The sequence below is a fragment of the Giraffa tippelskirchi genome, chromosome 5 (genome assembly GCF_054371585.1).
Source record: "Giraffa tippelskirchi isolate mGirTip1 chromosome 5, T2T-mGirTip1v1.2.pri, whole genome shotgun sequence".
NCBI classification, from domain to species: Eukaryota; Metazoa; Chordata; class Mammalia; order Artiodactyla; family Giraffidae; genus Giraffa; species Giraffa tippelskirchi.
Window position 1 is genome coordinate 11,300,928 of NC_137279.1, and position 17,388 is coordinate 11,318,315.

At 45.8% G+C, this 17,388-nt stretch overlaps 1 protein-coding gene across 4 annotated transcripts in view; it reads left to right on the forward strand.

Moving 5' to 3' along the window:
- The window catches only part of SMYD2 (SET and MYND domain containing 2), a 52,081-nt gene that overhangs the window by 11,688 nt on the left and 23,005 nt on the right, over window positions 1-17,388 (forward strand). For 3 of the 4 annotated variants that reach the window (XM_081491313.1, XM_081491314.1, XM_081491315.1), the window contains exon 2: window positions 8,897-8,960. In XM_081491313.1, coding sequence (XP_081347439.1) covers window positions 8,897-8,960 — 64 coding nt within the window. Of the gene's footprint in view, window positions 1-8,117; window positions 8,263-8,896; window positions 8,961-17,388 lie in introns of all 4 variants that reach the window. The other variant, XM_081491316.1, reaches the window with a different exon arrangement.

A 17,388-nucleotide genomic window follows, 5' to 3' on the forward strand; every position in this document is an offset into this window, starting at 1 on the left:
AAAATATAAGTGGTTTTTCCAGTTCCCCCACAATGGTGCTGCATCATTCCCCATTCTTCTAATGGTGGCTGTTACTTAAGATCAGTTCTTGTAAGAGAGAACTAAGTTAAAAGCGCGTTTATTGTTTCTTTCCTTTTGACTTCCTCATTGGTAAGCGTCAGAGAAGTCAAAGACAAATTGCAAGGAAGCGTCTTTGTGATCTCGCACAGAAGTTCATATACAGAATTTCAGAGGAGAAGGTTCAATTTAAAAGCCCGTACATCTGTCCTTCTGGCAGGCTTCAGCTGTTAGGGATTTTACAGGGCCTGCAAGATGAGGTTTGATTGTAGGTGCTGTCCAGTGGCTGAAAAGAGTCATCGCTACTGTTCCATAGGCTGAGTAGTTCTCTGCTCTATCCATAAGCCTCATGAATATTTTTTCTTTCTAAGGCAGAGGAACATTTCATTTCAACTAGAGCCTTTGCTGTTGTTCAGTTGCTCAGTCATGTCCGACTCTTTGCAACCCCATGGACTGCAGCTTGCCAGGCTTCCCTAGGGCCTTCACTGAAACAAATCTTAAATCAGCATCCTCACTGGTTTTTCATTGCTGAGTTTGATTTTCATGAGTCAGTGATGTGGAGAGTCATGTCTACAGTATTTTTTTAGCTTTATTGAGGAAGAATTGACAGATATGATTGTCTGTATTTACAGTGTACAGCATGATGATCTGGTGTACATAGAGGCTGTGGAATGATTACTAAGATCAAGATAATCAGCACATCCATCCCCTCACGTAGGTAACTTCCTTTTGTGTGACAAGAATGTTTAAGCTCAAGTCTCAGCAACTTCAAGCATGCTCTACTGTATTATTATCTATAGTCACCGTGCCATCCAGTAGATCCTCAGACCTTTTTCTTCTTTCAACTAAAACTTTCTACCCTTTGACCATGTCACTCCATTTCCCCTAGGGTCATCATTTTTATGACAAGATCAACTATTCAGTGCTGACCACCAAGCCCCCTATTTCTCCTTGTAAATCACAGCTTCTGTTCCAATATTTGGGAAAACCTATTAGTTGCTACCTTACTGCCCTAAATATTTCCCGCTTCCCTGGAGGCCCTGGGCTCTAACTTTTAACAAGCCTCAGAACAAAGCTGGATGCCTGGGGGAAGGTTCAGCTCTGCTCTGGGAAGAAGCTCCCGCAGCACGTGGTCCCGTTTCACTGTTACATTGTGGATTAAAGTGCTACATGGAGCATCTTTCAGGGTTACACAAAAACCCATACCCTGAGTATTATCCTTGTCCCCTGACCAGGGTTATAATAGGGTTCTGCCACAATTCCTCCAATTTTTATTTCTCTCCAATAAAAATTTGCTAGTGGAACCACTCACTCTGGGTGGGAGACTAACTTTGTTTCTGATTGTCTTATTTCAACCCATGGTGAAGTTATATTGTGCCGCTGGGGCTTTTTTCCTTTTCTCTTTTTTTCGTTTGGCCGGGGCTGCCTCTGTTCAGCAGAGCCTCCTTGTCACTTCTTCTATCACCGTTAGTTAAAAGTAATTGTTATTGCAAACCCACTCCATGCCAGTATCATTCTCTTTCATGAGGAAAACCCACAAAGCATTCATTTCGGTAGCAGAAAGGAGGGAGCTTACAGGATCTTTAAATCCTTTTTATCTGGACCCACAGCACCTGCGGCAATGCATTAACTAGCAGGAGTTGTTAATTACAACCCTAACTTGTTGATCTTCCCAGCTTCTGAATTTTAAAAGCAAGAAAATTAATCACTGCGCATGTCTCCTCCCGTCGAAAATGACAGGAGCGTGTCTTCTGAGTTCTGTTTCAGCCACTGATAATCACACACTTGCGTTTTCCTGTCACATTTCTTTCCTCCTTTTGTGGATGGAACCATTTCTTAAGTTCAAAGAGCCCTTCCATTCACAGCAGAGTAGATATTTGCCTGTAAAACAAAGGCTTTAGAAGCATAAATCCTCTAAATATGAGTCTGAGCGAGATTGTACTGAAGATATTTCGGAGTTGACATCACTTAAAAAAACACACACACAAAAGAATGAAGACTGGTTAAAAGTATAGCAGTGGTGGGCTTCGCTTATTTTTTCATTTAATTTACATAACAAACCTGCAGGGTAGAAGCTGTATCTTTACAGTGGAGGAAACAGGTTCAGAAAGGATGAATAATTTGCCCAAGATCACATAGCACCTCAAGCATGAGAAAGAAAAAGGATTTGAGACAGAGAAGTAGGAAAAGTAGCTTAGCACAGGCATCCTGCATTGTGAAGCAGGAATCAGGAAGAGGTGGAAAGCAAGCTTAGCCTGGCTTCCAGAACACTTGCTTGTCATAGTAAGAAAAGACAGTGTCTGCCACTTTATTCCAACCTATCCATCCATCATCAAGGTAGTTAAACTACCTAATCTATCCTGTGTGCGAGTCATTCTTAAGAAGAGTTACATAGTAAGCAGTCTGGACTGCAGAGAAGAATGCTTCAACACTCTTCCTCAAATTCTGCCCTCAAAAACACTCAACCCAAATGGATGACCATGGGCCTAGACCAGCGGTTGTGTATTATGGAGGCACGTTTGATCGGGGTAGCTTTCTAAAACTCCCAGCATGGAACAGTCTGATGAGACTAGCTGGACCCAACCCCAGACGGGCACAGGCAGCCGAGGCTGAGAACCACTCTGAGAGGCTGTGCGTGATTTCACCATTAATGTTCCTTTAGTTCCCTTCCTTTTCAGTTATTTCACTTCATTCCTCCAAATGACCTTTATTCCTCTGTCACAGAGGGCAGTTTTCTGTTCCTTGTTTTGCAGTCTTTCCCCAAACCTCCTGGACAATTCAGATCAGGTTACATGGCAAATGAAGGCTTTACAGCTGGGTCTTCTGCAGGCACAGAGTTTATTCTAAAAGCCTTGTGTATTCCGACAGTGAAAACGGATATCCCATATGAAGTTTCTCTCTGGCTGAACTTTGCAGTCAGCAGTAGTCGGACTCTCAGGAGCTCTACTTCTTGCTCTCTGAAGCACGCGCGCGCGCGCACACACACACACACACACACACACACACACGAGCCAGCTCAGCACATTGTAACTGGGGTTTCCACCGATAGACCTACAGACCATGTGTGCCTCGCCCTGTGGTAAGCTATGGGAAGAACTGAAGCGTTTAAACAGAGCTCCCATCCCTATCCCATTTCACCGAGAACTGCTATTACCAAACGAGGTTCTTAAACTGTTCGCTGCCAGTAACTGGCTTAGCTTTTCTCCTTCTCTCTGCTGAAGGCAGTCTGGCTGGGAGAATCTTTGCTAAGGATATTCGCACAAGTAAGCCAGGTAGATGACTCCATAAGCACATATACGGTAACATCTGAGTCCGAGCCAGGCAAGGCTTTTCTGTCTTTTGTGAGAGCTGCAGTATTTTATCACCTAGTTCCCAGAGGACGCAATCCCATGTGGACTGGTCCAGTGTCTGTGAACACACCTGGATTTACTGCCTGAATGAGACAGAGGGACCTTCCTTGCACAGGCTGAATACAGAATCAGTCCTTATTTTAATTCCAGTCCACTTCAAGTGACATTGATTCCTCTGGCATAGTTGGTCAAGAGACCCTCTGTGGGGGTGTTCCCCTTCCTGGATCTCATTTTCAGAAATGACTGGATTCTTCTCATTATATCTTTGAAGCCAAGTAGCATTAACAGGAGAAGGGGTAGGCTACCCACTCTGGTATCCTTGGGCTTTCCTGGTGGCTCAGACGATAAAGAATCCGCCTGCATTGCAGGAGACCCGGTTCGATCCCTGGGTTGGGAAGATCCCCTGGAGGAGGGCATGTCAACCCACTTGAGTGTTTTTGCCTGGAGAATCCCGTGGACAAAGGAGCCTTGCGGGCTACAGTCATGTGGTCACAAAGAGTCGGACGTGACTGAGCGACCAAGTATAGCACCACACAGCATTAACAGGATTCCATTGGAGCTGGGACATTATGCAGACCAGAGTAAAGAATGCTTTTATTTACTCTTCGTTAGTGCTATTACAGGTTCGATCCCTTGGTCGGGAAGACCCCCTTGGAGAAGGGAGTGGCTTCCCACTCCAGTATTCTTGCCTGGAGAATTCCATGGACAGAGGAGCCTGGCAGGCTACAGTCCATGAGGTCACAAAGAGTCTGATATGACTAAGCAACTAACACTTATTTACTTACTGCTATTACCTTATCTAGACACACAGATTATTTTTGTTTGCTGTAGTATATGCTCCTTGATCATGTCATCATACTCAAGGAAGGATATTTTTGCATGATGGAGACAAAATATGTCCCTTGATGTGTGAATTCTAATTCTGCTACCAACTTGCTGAATGGCCATGTTGGGTTAGATATTTCACCTCTAGGATCTTCAGTATCTTCATTCGAAAGGCAGGAATAATAACTTCTTCATAGAGCTGATGGAATTATTACAAGAGATCAGAAGTTTTCATACTTTTTGTTCTTAAGATCCCTCTCTACCCATAAAAATTGAGAACTCCAAAGAGCTTTTTTGTTCACCTAGGTATTTATCAATATGTCCCATATTTATAATTAAAAATAGAAAATATTATAAAGCACTTGTTTTTGTAATGAGGACTCATTTTTTAAAATGAGGACTCTTCTTCAAAACAAAAAATGAGAATAGTGATGTTTTACAGTTTTGCAAATCTCTTTAATGAGAGATTAAAGAATACAAGTGGATTCTCAGATATGCTTTTGAATTCAGTCTGGCATATTATGTAGTTTTGGTTGATGTATGCGAAGAAAATCTAGCCTCAAATAGGTGTGTTATTGGAAGGGAAGGAGTGTTTTAATAGCCTTTTCAGTTAATTGTGGATATTCTTTGATTCACCATTAGAACTCAGTGAAGTGATTGTTGTCTTAAAGATTAGTTGTAATGTGCACTCTGAAACCATGTCTGTGAATTTTATGTACTCTGTTACATAAAATCCCTTGGTCTGTCTTGTACTTTGAATGACTCTTTTAGCCATGTGTAATTTTTAAAACATCATAGTCAGGTCATTTGGAAAACATTGGTTCACTCAGTTATATAGAACTCCTAAAACTTTATTTCATCAACCCTGAAATCAAACAAAAAAACCCCCCACAATTATTAAAACCATCACCAATCTTTCAGATGAGAGACTGTCTAACTCTGGGCAGCAGAGCAGATCCGTGTGTTCCAAAGTTCTAATTTTTGCTTAAGAGCCCAAATTTTATCATTGGCAACAAATATTGCCAATTATTTTCCTTGATGTGATGGACTCACTTCATTTATTCCCATAATATAGCTGCCGAATACGCAAGTCTGAATAGCCAATTTGTCTAAAGTTGTTCTTCCTAGTAAAAGTGGTATTTCAAGAAAATAGTGGCAAGTTCAGTTTACAGCTCCAAGGATGGCCAAGAGTTCATCCTTGAGATAAGCCTCATTCTTCAGTAGGAGCAGAAACACTTCTTGCCTTCTTCCCCCTTCATCTCAGGGTGCCAAGAAGATACATACCAAAGACTGGAGATTCAAGGATATTAATATTTGTGACTGCTTTATTGGGCTTCCCGGGTGGCTCAGTGGTAAAAAATCTTCCTGTAATGCAGGAACTGCAGGAGACTTAGGTTTGATCCCTAGGTCAGGAAGATCCCCTGGAGGAGGGCATGCAACCCACTCCAGTGTTCTTGCCTGGAGAGTCCATGGACAGAGGTGGGCTACGGTCTTTGGGATCGCAAAGAGCTGGATGCAACTGAAGTGACTGAGCATGCACACACTGCTTTATTAGGGACATTCTTTTTTTTAATTTATCTTATTCTAGTTGATTTACAGTGTGGTGTTAATCTCTGCTGTATAGCAGAGTGATTTAGTTATACACACACACACACACACACACACACACACATTCTTTTTCTTATTCTTTTCCATTATGGTTTATCATAGGATATTGACTATAGTTCACTGTGCTTTACAGTAGGACCTTGTTGTTTATCCAAACGGCAACCCACTCCAGTATTCTTGCCTGGAGAATCCCATGAACAGAGGAGTCTAGCAGGCTACAGTCCATGGGGTCGCAAGAGCTGGACACAACTTGGTGACTAAACCACCACCATGTAATAGTTTGCATTCTCTAATCCCAAACTCTTGGTCCATCCCTTACCCCTTGGCAACTACAAGTCTGTTCTCTAAGTTTGTGAGTCTGTTTCATAAGTAAGTTCTTTTGTATCATAGTTTAGATCTCTTTAGGGGCATTTTTAAGTGAAACTGGCTTTTCCCTGATGGTTGTGAGCATGTGGAAGTGAGGAATACAGTGACTACTGGCTGCTTTGATTAGTGCTAAAGCCCTTGTGGCTCAGCTGGTAAAGAATCCGCCTGCAATGCGAGAGACCTGGGTTCGATCCCTGGGTTGGGAAGATCCCCTGGAGAAGGGAAAGACTACCCACTCCAGTATTCTGGCCTGGAGAACTCCATGGACTAGTCCATGGGGTCGCAAAGAGTCGGATACGACTGAGCGACTTTCACTTGACTTCACTTCACTTCAAAGCCTTGCAGGTTTCACCCTCCAGGCACCCTCCGCTTTCTAGAGCACAGATGTCAAGACACTAAGGGCAGTAGTACATTCTGGAAATAGCGTTGATCTCACAGGCTCCCTTAAATGGTCTCTGGGCCTCCAGTAGTCTACAGACCACACCTCGAGAACCACTTGCATTATGTAACCTCTTGCCAGTCTTGACAAGTTAGCTCTTTCTTCCTGGTCTTCATTGTCTGTGGCTGTGGACTTGGTGACTAGCCAGGCTGAATGAAGCCTGGCCTTTGGGAGATCTATTATTTTGATGAAATCCCACTAGAGTTCTTCCTGTGTTCACCAGAGCCCAGTTGTTTTTTTCCTTCCTGGGATATTACCTTGAAGCCGAAAACAAACCTTGGTTTTGTATTAGCTTTACTGCTTGCATCTGTGTGCAGGAAGATCTCTGTATATAATCCTTGTTTTCTTTTTGTGTGGTATAGAGCTAATACAGACATTTTTGTAATAGTTTCCTGGTCCATTATATCAAGGGTCTTAATTCTGGTTTCAGAGGCACTTCACTAGTCTGTGTGTAGATTCTAGATGGCTGGTGAGCCCTCAAAATTTGTTCTTTGAGGGTTGGGGAGAACGTGGCTTGTTGGGGAGAGTTAATAGCTTCAAATTCTCAGAGAGGTTTTGTGACCTTGCCCCCTGCAAAACCAACCATTACCAAATGGCTGTTTCAGAAGGACATTGTTATGGGTGGCATCTACCCACCCATTGTCCATGTCCAAACACACGTCTTTTGGAAAATAATTTTCAGAGTTCCCTCCGCGGCTTTGCCCGTCTGCACTTTCCACTCCTTTTGCATTCCTTCACGGTCCCCGTCAATTAGCACTTGCTCACAAGTTACTTCACAGTTGTTTTTGAGCACGTCGTCTGTCCTTTTCCCCTTGGCATAAAATGCAGGAGACGCCAGGGCCCGGTGTCTCATCCACATGTATCCTCGGAGGGTATTTCAGGCCAGAGGATGCACTCAGCCAAATTAGTGGGCTCCTCTTTGAACCACTGAGATGTGCAAACTCAGAATATTTATTTATACCTCAACTGCGAGTTGCGTTTTTTTCTCCCACACAATTCTTCAGCCTGCTGCTTGGAATCCAAGCACTGTCATGAAAACTGCAAGGCAGCCAGTTTCGTTCCAACAGTAGCATTTTTGGAACCCTTTCCTGATTCCGTGGGAGTAGTGTGGTGACTACCACTCTCTGAGAAGACGCGGAGGAGGACTCGGCAGCGTGATGATATGTATGTCTTGCAATATCAGCCCTCCGGGCACGCTGCAGATGGGGCGGGGGTGAGGGGGCTCCGTGGCAGGGCAAGGGGGCGCCCCCGGCAGTAAGCGAGAGTGCCTTTTGCAGCATCAGCATTTCTGTACATCGGAAAGCTGACTTCAGGGTGGTCAGTGAGAAGCAGACAGCAGGCTTTACAGATCGCACTCTGATTTAATGAAGTGGTTGTTCCCCATCTCAGAAAAATTTGAAGGGTTCTGTCATATGCGGTTTAACTCAGTGGCTTCACAGTTTTTGAAAAATCCCGTGGCTTGTCTAATGCAGCAAACACAGCAGCACCTAACAGTTGGAGAACAGCAGCGACCCTGTCCCCCATGAGAAGTAGGAAAGTGAATTCTATGGCGATGAACGGGGAGGACTGACCTAGTTATGACGAGGCGGAAGAATCGTTCAACGGGATACAGACAAGGTAGATGTGTGTACCAGTCAGATCCAGGGGTATTTTATTTAAGAACATGTCCCCAGATGCTGGGTAGCATTTTTAAACTTCGCTTTCTGGGCAGCATTTGTTACTGACACACTCCATCCTGTCTTCTGCATCCCTAAATACTAAAGATCGTCACTCACTTCGTGTTGTCAGCAGTGTAGGTCGACCCCAGTCCCCTCTCTTTACGGACTCAGGCTTCCAAGATGGCTTTGTTTATTTCTGTCCCTTTCTAGCAGGTGAGAAAATCAGGACGTAAGAGCCTCTGACTTGCCCCAAACCATTGAATCATAGTGCAGGTTGACGTTTACAGCTGTGGCGTCCCAGGCCAGGCTCACAAGTCAGAGAGCGTGTCGGTCATCTCTCTGGAAAGTGCCCTTCACGCTTCTTGGGTTCGGTCAGTGTTGGCGCGTGTCGCCTTTGACTAACTCACTCCCACTCAAGGACTGAGTCTGGTCAAACTCTCCTTTCAGAAAATGCCATGTACCAGTGGGAGAGCAAGGTAAGGTGACTCTTGGCTCTGCTCTCGGACCAGATGGCTGTTGTTATTGCATGATAAAATGTGCGGCTTCACGTTTCTCTGCCTCTCGCCACTACAGTGCCCTTTCTGTTTTTTAAGGAAAGAAGGATTGTCCAAATGTGGAAGATGCAAGCAGGCATTTTACTGCAATGTGGAGTGTCAGGTAGGTGTCTTTGGGCCAGCTGGCAGGGAGGGTCTGGTTTCCTCGGAAGATCGGAAGATCGGGACCCCAGCGTCCTTCTCACCCTTGTCACAGCATCCCAGGGCCCTCCCGCAGCCAGAGCTGGAAAGCCTCCTTGTGGCCTAGGGTGTGGCTGGATGCCCCTGTGTGCTGGCACCCGCGACTGATGGTGATGGGAAGCCAGTGATGGGCAGTAACATTTTGGGGCCCCACACAGGATCAAAAATAGAGGTTGGTAGAGTGGGAAAGACACAGGGGCCACGTTGGCTACAGGCAGGTGTATCACCAAGGTCGACAGTCTGCCCCCCATGGCTCCCAGCAACAGATGGAATGTGCAAAGACAACCAGTGAAAAATGTTAAAATGCTGTCTTTAAAATTGTTTAGTCTTTACCATTACCAAGTCTGAATTTGTATCTATCCCTTTAGCAGGCCACACGTCACCCTTGGGGTGGTCTAATCTTGCCTGATTCCAGCTGGACTAGGCGGGCCCCTGGCACAGCTTTTGAGCGGCCAGAGGTGGACTGGTCTGAACTTGGACCTGGAGACCTGGGTGTGGGGGCTGTGCGGTTCAGGCGGCAGGTTGCATGTAGACCACAGGCATTCTGGCTGGCTGGATGCATCTCAAGGGAGTCTTGTAACCCAGGACTGAGGATTTCAAGAGGGTATTTGGAGGAACTCTTGGTAGACTCTTTAAGGGATAAGTATTTTTTGTTTTTTCCCCCAAAGTTTTCTACTTAATACTGTGTAATTACACAAAATGTTCACAGCTACAAAAAAATGCGCTCCAGGTTCTAGCAGTTTGAATTTGGGGAGGATATGATCTTCAACCTCTGTGTATCCTCCCTACTCTATTTTTTAAGCGGGAACCTACTACTACGGCTCGGGAAATGATGCTACTAAATAGTGGTTCTAAAGGACAGGGAGGCCGTTCTTCAAACCTGCACCTTGGTTTTGTTCTTCTTCCCATACGTAACTGTCACTTTCCTCCGCCCCCCACCCCTGCTCTGGTTGACCACATTACCCACGGTTTCATTTTTTTTTTTCCTTCCTTTTGCCTTCTCCCTGCGCAGCTGGTCTCTGAATATCTCCAAAGGGTGTTGTGCAGGAGTGGGAGAGGTTGCTAAGCCCCAAAGTCTTATCTGACAGCTCCCCTCACGGGCCCTGAGCCATTGGCTTGGGAAGATCTGCCTTGGTTCTGACGGCCACGTGCATAGTCCGCCTCCCTGTGTCTCCACGCAGGCTTCCAGCCTGCAGGGCAGTGAGACTATAGATGGGCTTGTCATTGGTTTCTCAGGGAGTGTGGCTTCTTCTGAAGAGGAGAGACTGTGCTTTGCTCCTCCCGATTGTGGACAGAGAGTTCTGTGGTTAGTTTGCTGGGCATGCAAAGAGGTCAGCGAGCGCTGGAATGACGTGATTAGGTTCCAGTCCTGATAAGTTAGCTGTTTCTATATTTAAGTTAAACGTTTCTAGAAAAAGTAGCTCATGATATTCTGGTTCTTTAAAGAAGCCAGCTAGTAACTCACACACAGGTCAGACTATTGTAACACAGAAGACTTGGAGGATATAGTTCCAGCCCTGTACCTGCCTACCTCTGTGAACTTGACAATTCAAAGGACGTCTCAGAGTCTCGGTTTCTTTAAGTATAAATGAGGATAGTGGCCCCTATCTTGATGAATTATAAGGATCAAATGATATGTGAGATATCAAGGTTCTATGTAAACTGTGATGCAGCATGCAGGCATGAGGGCTTATAAATAATAATATTATAGTAATTCAGGCTGGACTGAAGCTTAGCTTTACGCAGAGAATAAAGTAGGCAGCCCACTATAGATTTAAAGGACTGCGTATTTTTCACCAAAGAGGATGGACGGATTCTAAGAACTTGAGATCCCTAAGGGTACGTTATGTGAATAATGCCTGTTACAAAATGGAACTTTAACTTTTCTGATGAACTGTAAAGCCTGCATGGATATGAAACATGAGGATCTGTGAGATGCTGAGCTACCTCTCCGTCTCTTGAGCTGTCTTCCATTAGGCCCCCCCAGGTGGCATTATACTGATGCATAACCGTCGTCCAGGTTGGGGTGTTGTGGTGGCCATTGTGGCTCCCTTGCCTTTAGGACCTAGTCTTCCAGATTTACTGACTCACAGTGATAGGTCCCCGGCCTTGGGAGGTTTCTGACAACCAAGTATATCAACCCGTGTGAACCAGAGTGCCTCTTTATTGTTGTTGTTCAGTCTCTAATTCTTGTCCTCCTCTTTGCAACCCCATGGACTGCAGCACACCAGGCTTCCCTGTCCCTCACCATCTCCCACAGTTTGCTCAAACTCGTGTCCGTTGAGTCAGTGATGCCATCCAACCATCTCATCCTCTGTCGCCCCCTTCTGCTCCTGCCCTCAGTCTTTCCCAGCGTCAGGTCCTTTCCAGTGAGGTGGCTCTTTGCATCAGGTGGCCGAAGTATTGGAGCTTCAGCCTCCACGTCAGTCACCTTACAGAATGAAAGTCACCTTACAGAATGAAAAGGCAAGAAGACGTGACACTGAAAGATGAGCCTTTTACACCAAGCAGCTCGACAGGCTGCATGTCCTCCTCCTGTGTAGACAGATGGTACAGGTCCCATCGTAATGTGATTGCTGTAGCAAGGAATCCCAGGATGGGGGACACAGTCCTGTGACTCTAAGTCATGTCAAAGGTCCAGGCCGTGACAGCTTGCTGTGTCCAGCCCCACCATGTGGTCTTCCTTGCATCTCGCCAGCTCCTGGGCCAGGACACCCTCAGTCCTAGAGAGGACTTTAGCAGTTCAGGTTCCCAGTGCTCTGTGAAGTATCTTATAACCAAGATATTCTCGTAGATGACAAGCAGTAACACACTTCCCAAAAGCCACCGGTTTCTAGCAGTGAGGCTGGGTTTGACCCGTCTCATGTCTGTTTCGTGTCTCTCCTGTGGTGGCAGGGAGAGGCACATGATCATGAAGGGTTTCCGTCCCGTCATCTGAAGGACTGAGTGGGAGCAGCCCACCGTATTACGATGAGATAGGATGGTCATAAAGTTAAGTGCCAGAAACAAATGGCCATAGAAGGGCTTCGTCATAAAATCATTAGGGAGGAATCTGGGGCATTTGCTCCAGATGAAAATGGATTCGGAGTTCTGCCCAAGGGAATACTTGGATGGGATCAAGGTGGAGACTCTGCTGCAGGGTAAGACAAGGGGTGCAAAACAAGGGCAGCAGTGAGGAAGGCAACTGAGTGATTCTCCACCTGAGAAAGCACGGCCCTCTCCACTGTTGTTGTTCAGTCACTTAGTCATGTCCGACTCTTTGCAACCCCTTGGACTGCTGCACGCCAGGCTTCCCTGTCCTTCACTGTCTCCCAGAACTCACTCAAACTCATGCCCATCGCGTTGGTGATGCCATCCAACCATCTCACCCTCTGTCGTCCCCTTCTCCTCCTGCCTTCAGTCTTTCCCAGCATCAGGGTCATTTCCTCTTCACTGGGCCTTCTTCAAAGGCAGACCCCACCCATCTGGAGTCATCAGGGGGTCCATACCATAGAGCAGATGACAGGGTTGGAAAGGAGCTCATCAGGAGATAAGAAAGTAGTGTCCACAGTGGCTGAGTGACTTGCCCAAGGTCACACAGCAACAAAACTGAGACCAGAGTGTGCAGAAACCCTGAGGAGGGCTTTCACTGCTTCCGGCACTGTGCCTAGGGGTCCTGAGGACCCCCCAGGAGAAGAGGGGCTGTGGGAATGTGTCAGAGACAGAGAAGTGGCCTTTCATGGAGGTGAAAGGAAAATCCCTTCCAGTCGTATTGTCTTTCCAGAATCCTCTCCCAAGAGTGTAAGGTCCACAACCCTCCCTGAGGGTGTCCTTCCAGGAATGCAGCATGGTAGGAGACCCTCAGCGCTCTGCTTCCTGCCCCCAGCTCTCCTCTCTGATCGCAGGACTTTAGGATCGTGCTTTACTTTATACAGTTTGGCTCATGTCTTGTCCCATTTATTCTCCTTTTCATTCATTTGACTCAGTGTGATCCTGCCAGAGGAAAGATTTTAATTGACAATGCATGAAAGGGTAATGGGAGGAAATATAAAAGAAATAGAAATTCCTTTTTAGTTAGGCTGGGTTTGTAAGCTGTATGTTTTAATGAACTATATTTATTTTTATAAATATGCCTGGAAAACTAAGTGTGTTGTTCATTCAGACTTTTTTTGTTAAATTGTACCATGTCACGTTGAAGAGAAATGTTTTAGAATTATTACATAGAGGGATCATTGTGGAGTAGAACTTTCTAATGTGCTATTTCTTGACATTGACAAATAGAAGAAAACAATTTGTGTTTTGTAAGTGGAGGTGTTAGGATTACGAGTGTGATTTTGAAAGGAGGAAGGGACATGTTCTGATGAAGATTGAAGAAAGCATGTATGAGGAGTGCATGACCAAAGATGCGAGAACATTCTCGACTTTCATCACCAATCAGAAAGTAACTGAAGTGTAGAAAATGTCTAAGAAATGCTCCCATGACCCTGTCATTTTTTGGGTGATTAGTGAGTGGGCTAGAGTCAGAGCTTTAGTCCTGGTTAAATTCACTTTGCTCTCTTAATTCAGACACAGGAAGCATCCTCAAAGGAGCCACCGTTTTTTCCCTATGAGTAAATGTTTAATGTCACCAATAGGAATCAGTGAGTTTGTCCCATCACTGTTTTATGGAAATAGAAAACAAAGCAGATGGGGCCAGCAGTGGCTGTCATCCCGGTGTCATCCCAGTGACAGAGGTGGTCACTAAGCCCTTAATTCCTTCTGCATTCTTCTTCTTGCCGACAATAGTGGTGGAGAACAGTAGCCCTAAGACATTTTCTTACTATTCCACATTTTAAGAAATCACTTATGCATGCTACTGTGCATTTCAGGATATCACATAGGCATGTATATAAGTAGACATGGTCTAAATTGAAAGCCCCATTAGAACAAGAGGAGCACCAAATGCAGGAGTTAGGAAAGGGGACTTCACAATAAACATTCAGTCTCCTTATGCAGGGAGACAATATATCATTTGCTCAGCAGAAAACTGGATGACATAACAATCACTCTTCTTCCAGTGTTGGAAGTGCTGGTGTACCATGAGACAATTTTGCAACTCTTTATGCATCTTTAAGTATTTTGGTCCATGCACAAAAGGGAAAGTCATGCAGAGCTGTTGTTACAGTGGCTGAAAGTGAACTAGAAGTTTAAAAGGGTACCAAAAAAATTCCCTCTTACTTTTTACATAGATTTAATTGTTTAAACTTATTGCATGAATCATCTGTGCTCATTATAGAAAAATCAGAAGTTTCAGACTGAAAGAGGAACAGAAAGAGTAGCCATACTTCATAATTTTATCCTTCCAGAGAAAACCGCTAGTAACACTTCGGCATGTGTCTTTCTGAATCCTTCGTATGCATTTGTTTGTAATATATTGTAATATATTACTTTCCTAGAAAATGGGATCCGTCTCAATTTACATAAAGTTTTATAAAGATTGCAACCAGGAAAGGAGTAACAGCTTAAATTTTGAAGAAAACTGGAAGCCAAGTAGTGCCACTGTGGTATGTCTCTGACATTTCCACCTTCTGACAAAAAGGGAAAACGTCTTACTATCTGGTAAATTTCCCTTGATGAAACTTAACTTGATTCTGCCAGTTCTTGAATTTACCCAGCTCTCCGATTTCACTGCTCTGTGTGGGTCTCTGTTATATTCTAGGTGCTCTTGCTTTACTTGGTGGTCTGATATAGTCATAAACTACTTTAAGTCAAAGACTCCATCTCCCATCCCTGCCTCTGGGGTCCTCAAGGGCTTATTGAATGAATGAAGGAGCCAGTACATGAACAATTACCAGCATTTGTTGAGACCACGTTGTGTGCCAGGCACTGGTCTGAGTGCTTCTTGTGAGTTAGCTTATTTGTTGGATCCTCACAACGACCTTTTGTCCTTGCATGAATGCCTGATAATGGTAGCCTTCAAGCTTTGTGTCTGATTATCACTGTTGGAAGGCGTACAGTCATAGACTTGGAATTCCGGACCTGCTAAGTAACTTAGGGATCATGTTATTTACAGCCGAGGATACACAGGCAGAGGGATTAAGAGGACTGTCTGGTGTGACATAGCTGCTTCGCTGTAGGGCGGGGTGAGAATGCAGGTCTCCCTGAGCCCCAGGCCAGTCTCGTCTTGCTGGATAGAACTCTGCTTTCCCCCACAGCATGCCCTGTAGTTAGGTTCTCTTCCCTGGAGGACATTAACATCAATAGATGTCAGCATTGTGTCTTTGTATGTATTTATTTATATTTGTATTAATTAAATTGTATTAAAAATACATAAGTCATATTAAGAAATGTTAATCTTAAACTTCTTTCTCACCGGAGCTCATTGTTAAACACCAAAGACACCACCTACACTTCAGGAAGCTAGCGTGTTTAAGGCCATGAGAACACCTTTTCTTAGCATTGCTAGGGTCACAGTGAACTTACTGCCTGTGTTCGTAGGTGTCAGTTACCCGTCTGTCCCCAGCTGGTGTTCTTTACTTCCCTCGGATGCCCCAAGGCCAGAAGCCCTTGTTGTCTTTCCCTTTTTGGTTTGCATTTGTGTAGGGAGCCAGTTTGTCTGCCGGGAGCTGGACCTACCTGTTCCTACCTCATTGCTTCATCACCGAGCTCTCATTTTAGGCTTTGGCTAAAAACAGATCCTCTTCTCCCTTGTGTATATGTTGTCATTTCTGTCTCTCCTTGCTCTTGGTTGTATTCGGCACGCTGTTATTTAACTCTGCAGAACACCTTGGCACAGAGCTTGAGCCAAGGCTCTGTGCCACGGGGGCTGCATTCAATCATTAGGTGACACTGTGTCTTGCTTTTTGGCAGTGGGGAGGGAGACATCTTCATTCATTCAACAACTTTATTGAATGCCTAGTGAATGTCAGGCAGAGTTTTAGGTTCTAGGATAATAGATTTACCTGAAACAGATGAATAGTGGGGGCAGGAGGGGAAACATAGTAAACCAAACAACTCATCAATGTGTAATAAATATGTCAGGTGGTGAGAAGTACTAAGAAAAAACATAAAGCACGGAAAAGGGAGCGTAATGGGGAGAGTGCTGGCTTAGGGAGGGTACCTTGAAAAGGGGCATCAGAGCAGAGACGTGGAGGAGGGAGGGAGCCAACAGGATGTGTGGGGAAGAGGCGTCTCTCCAGGAAACACAGCACGTGCCAAAGATCTCAAGGCAGGAGCAAGTGTGGTCAGTCCAGGGAGCAGCAGCCACGGTGGCCCGGTGGAGTGAGGTGAGGGAGCATGGTGGGGTGATGACTCAGAGCAGCAGGGAGTCAGCTCCTGCCACGTGTGGCCTCGTGAGTCATCGTTACAACTTGGCCTTTTGCTCTGAGCGGAGAAGCCATTAGACTGTGCTGAGCCATGAACTGCAGGATCTGACTTGTGTTTTTCGGAATCGATTACTCCGGTTGCTCTCTGGAGCACAGTTGGGGGTGGGGTGGGGGGTAAGGGGGGCAGAAGCAGGTGTCCAGATAGGAGGCAGAGGGAGCCATTGTGGGGCAGGTGTAGGATCTGCCACCCGGTAAGGAAGGTGGGGGGTGGGAAATGATCAGAGGCTGGGTGTATTCCGAAGGCAGACAGGATGGATTCACCAGAGAGGTGAACGTGGAGTGTGGGGGAGAGAGAGGCGGCCAGGAAGTCTCCAGGGTTCTGGCCTGAGCATTGGAAAGGTCAGACTTGCCCCTTTCTGAGGCAGGAGAGGCGGAGGGAAGACCATGATGGTACCCAGTTCCGTTGCAGCAAAGAGCGTCTGCAGACTTCCACTGAGTCCACTCCCGCAGCCGCTCAGCCCATCCTGCCACCTCAGCTGGCTTTTATCAGAGCCCGTGTGGTTCAGCTAGTTCCTAGTCATCCCCCACTGACCCTGTCACCAGCACCAGCATCGTCCTTTACGCCCTGGGCCTCAGTGCCTTCCTCCCCAGCACCCCACCTTCCTCCTTCCCCAGCCTTCCAGTCACAAAAGGGGCATCTCCACCCTTCCCGGAGTGAGCACATGCCCTTCACCCCGCAGCCTGGGGCAACAAGCATCAAGACAGGTGATAGAAAGGAGTCCAGTTTTCCTCTTTTATCCAGTGACTCTTCAGGGAGTCCGTGTTCCTAAATATGCCCGAGAGTTGCCCTGACCAGACTCTTCGCGGGTCCTTGACAGAGCCCTCGTCTCTGATAGGATTTTATCACCTATAGGAGGGGACAAGGTGCTGTGGACATCACTTCTCGTTTATTTGCCCTGATGTGAGAACAGAGGTAGACCAGAACCGTAGGGAGCAGAGCCAAACCACCGGCTGATACCCAAGTCACTCACCCCATGAGTAACATGACAGCGTCCACAGATAATGCAA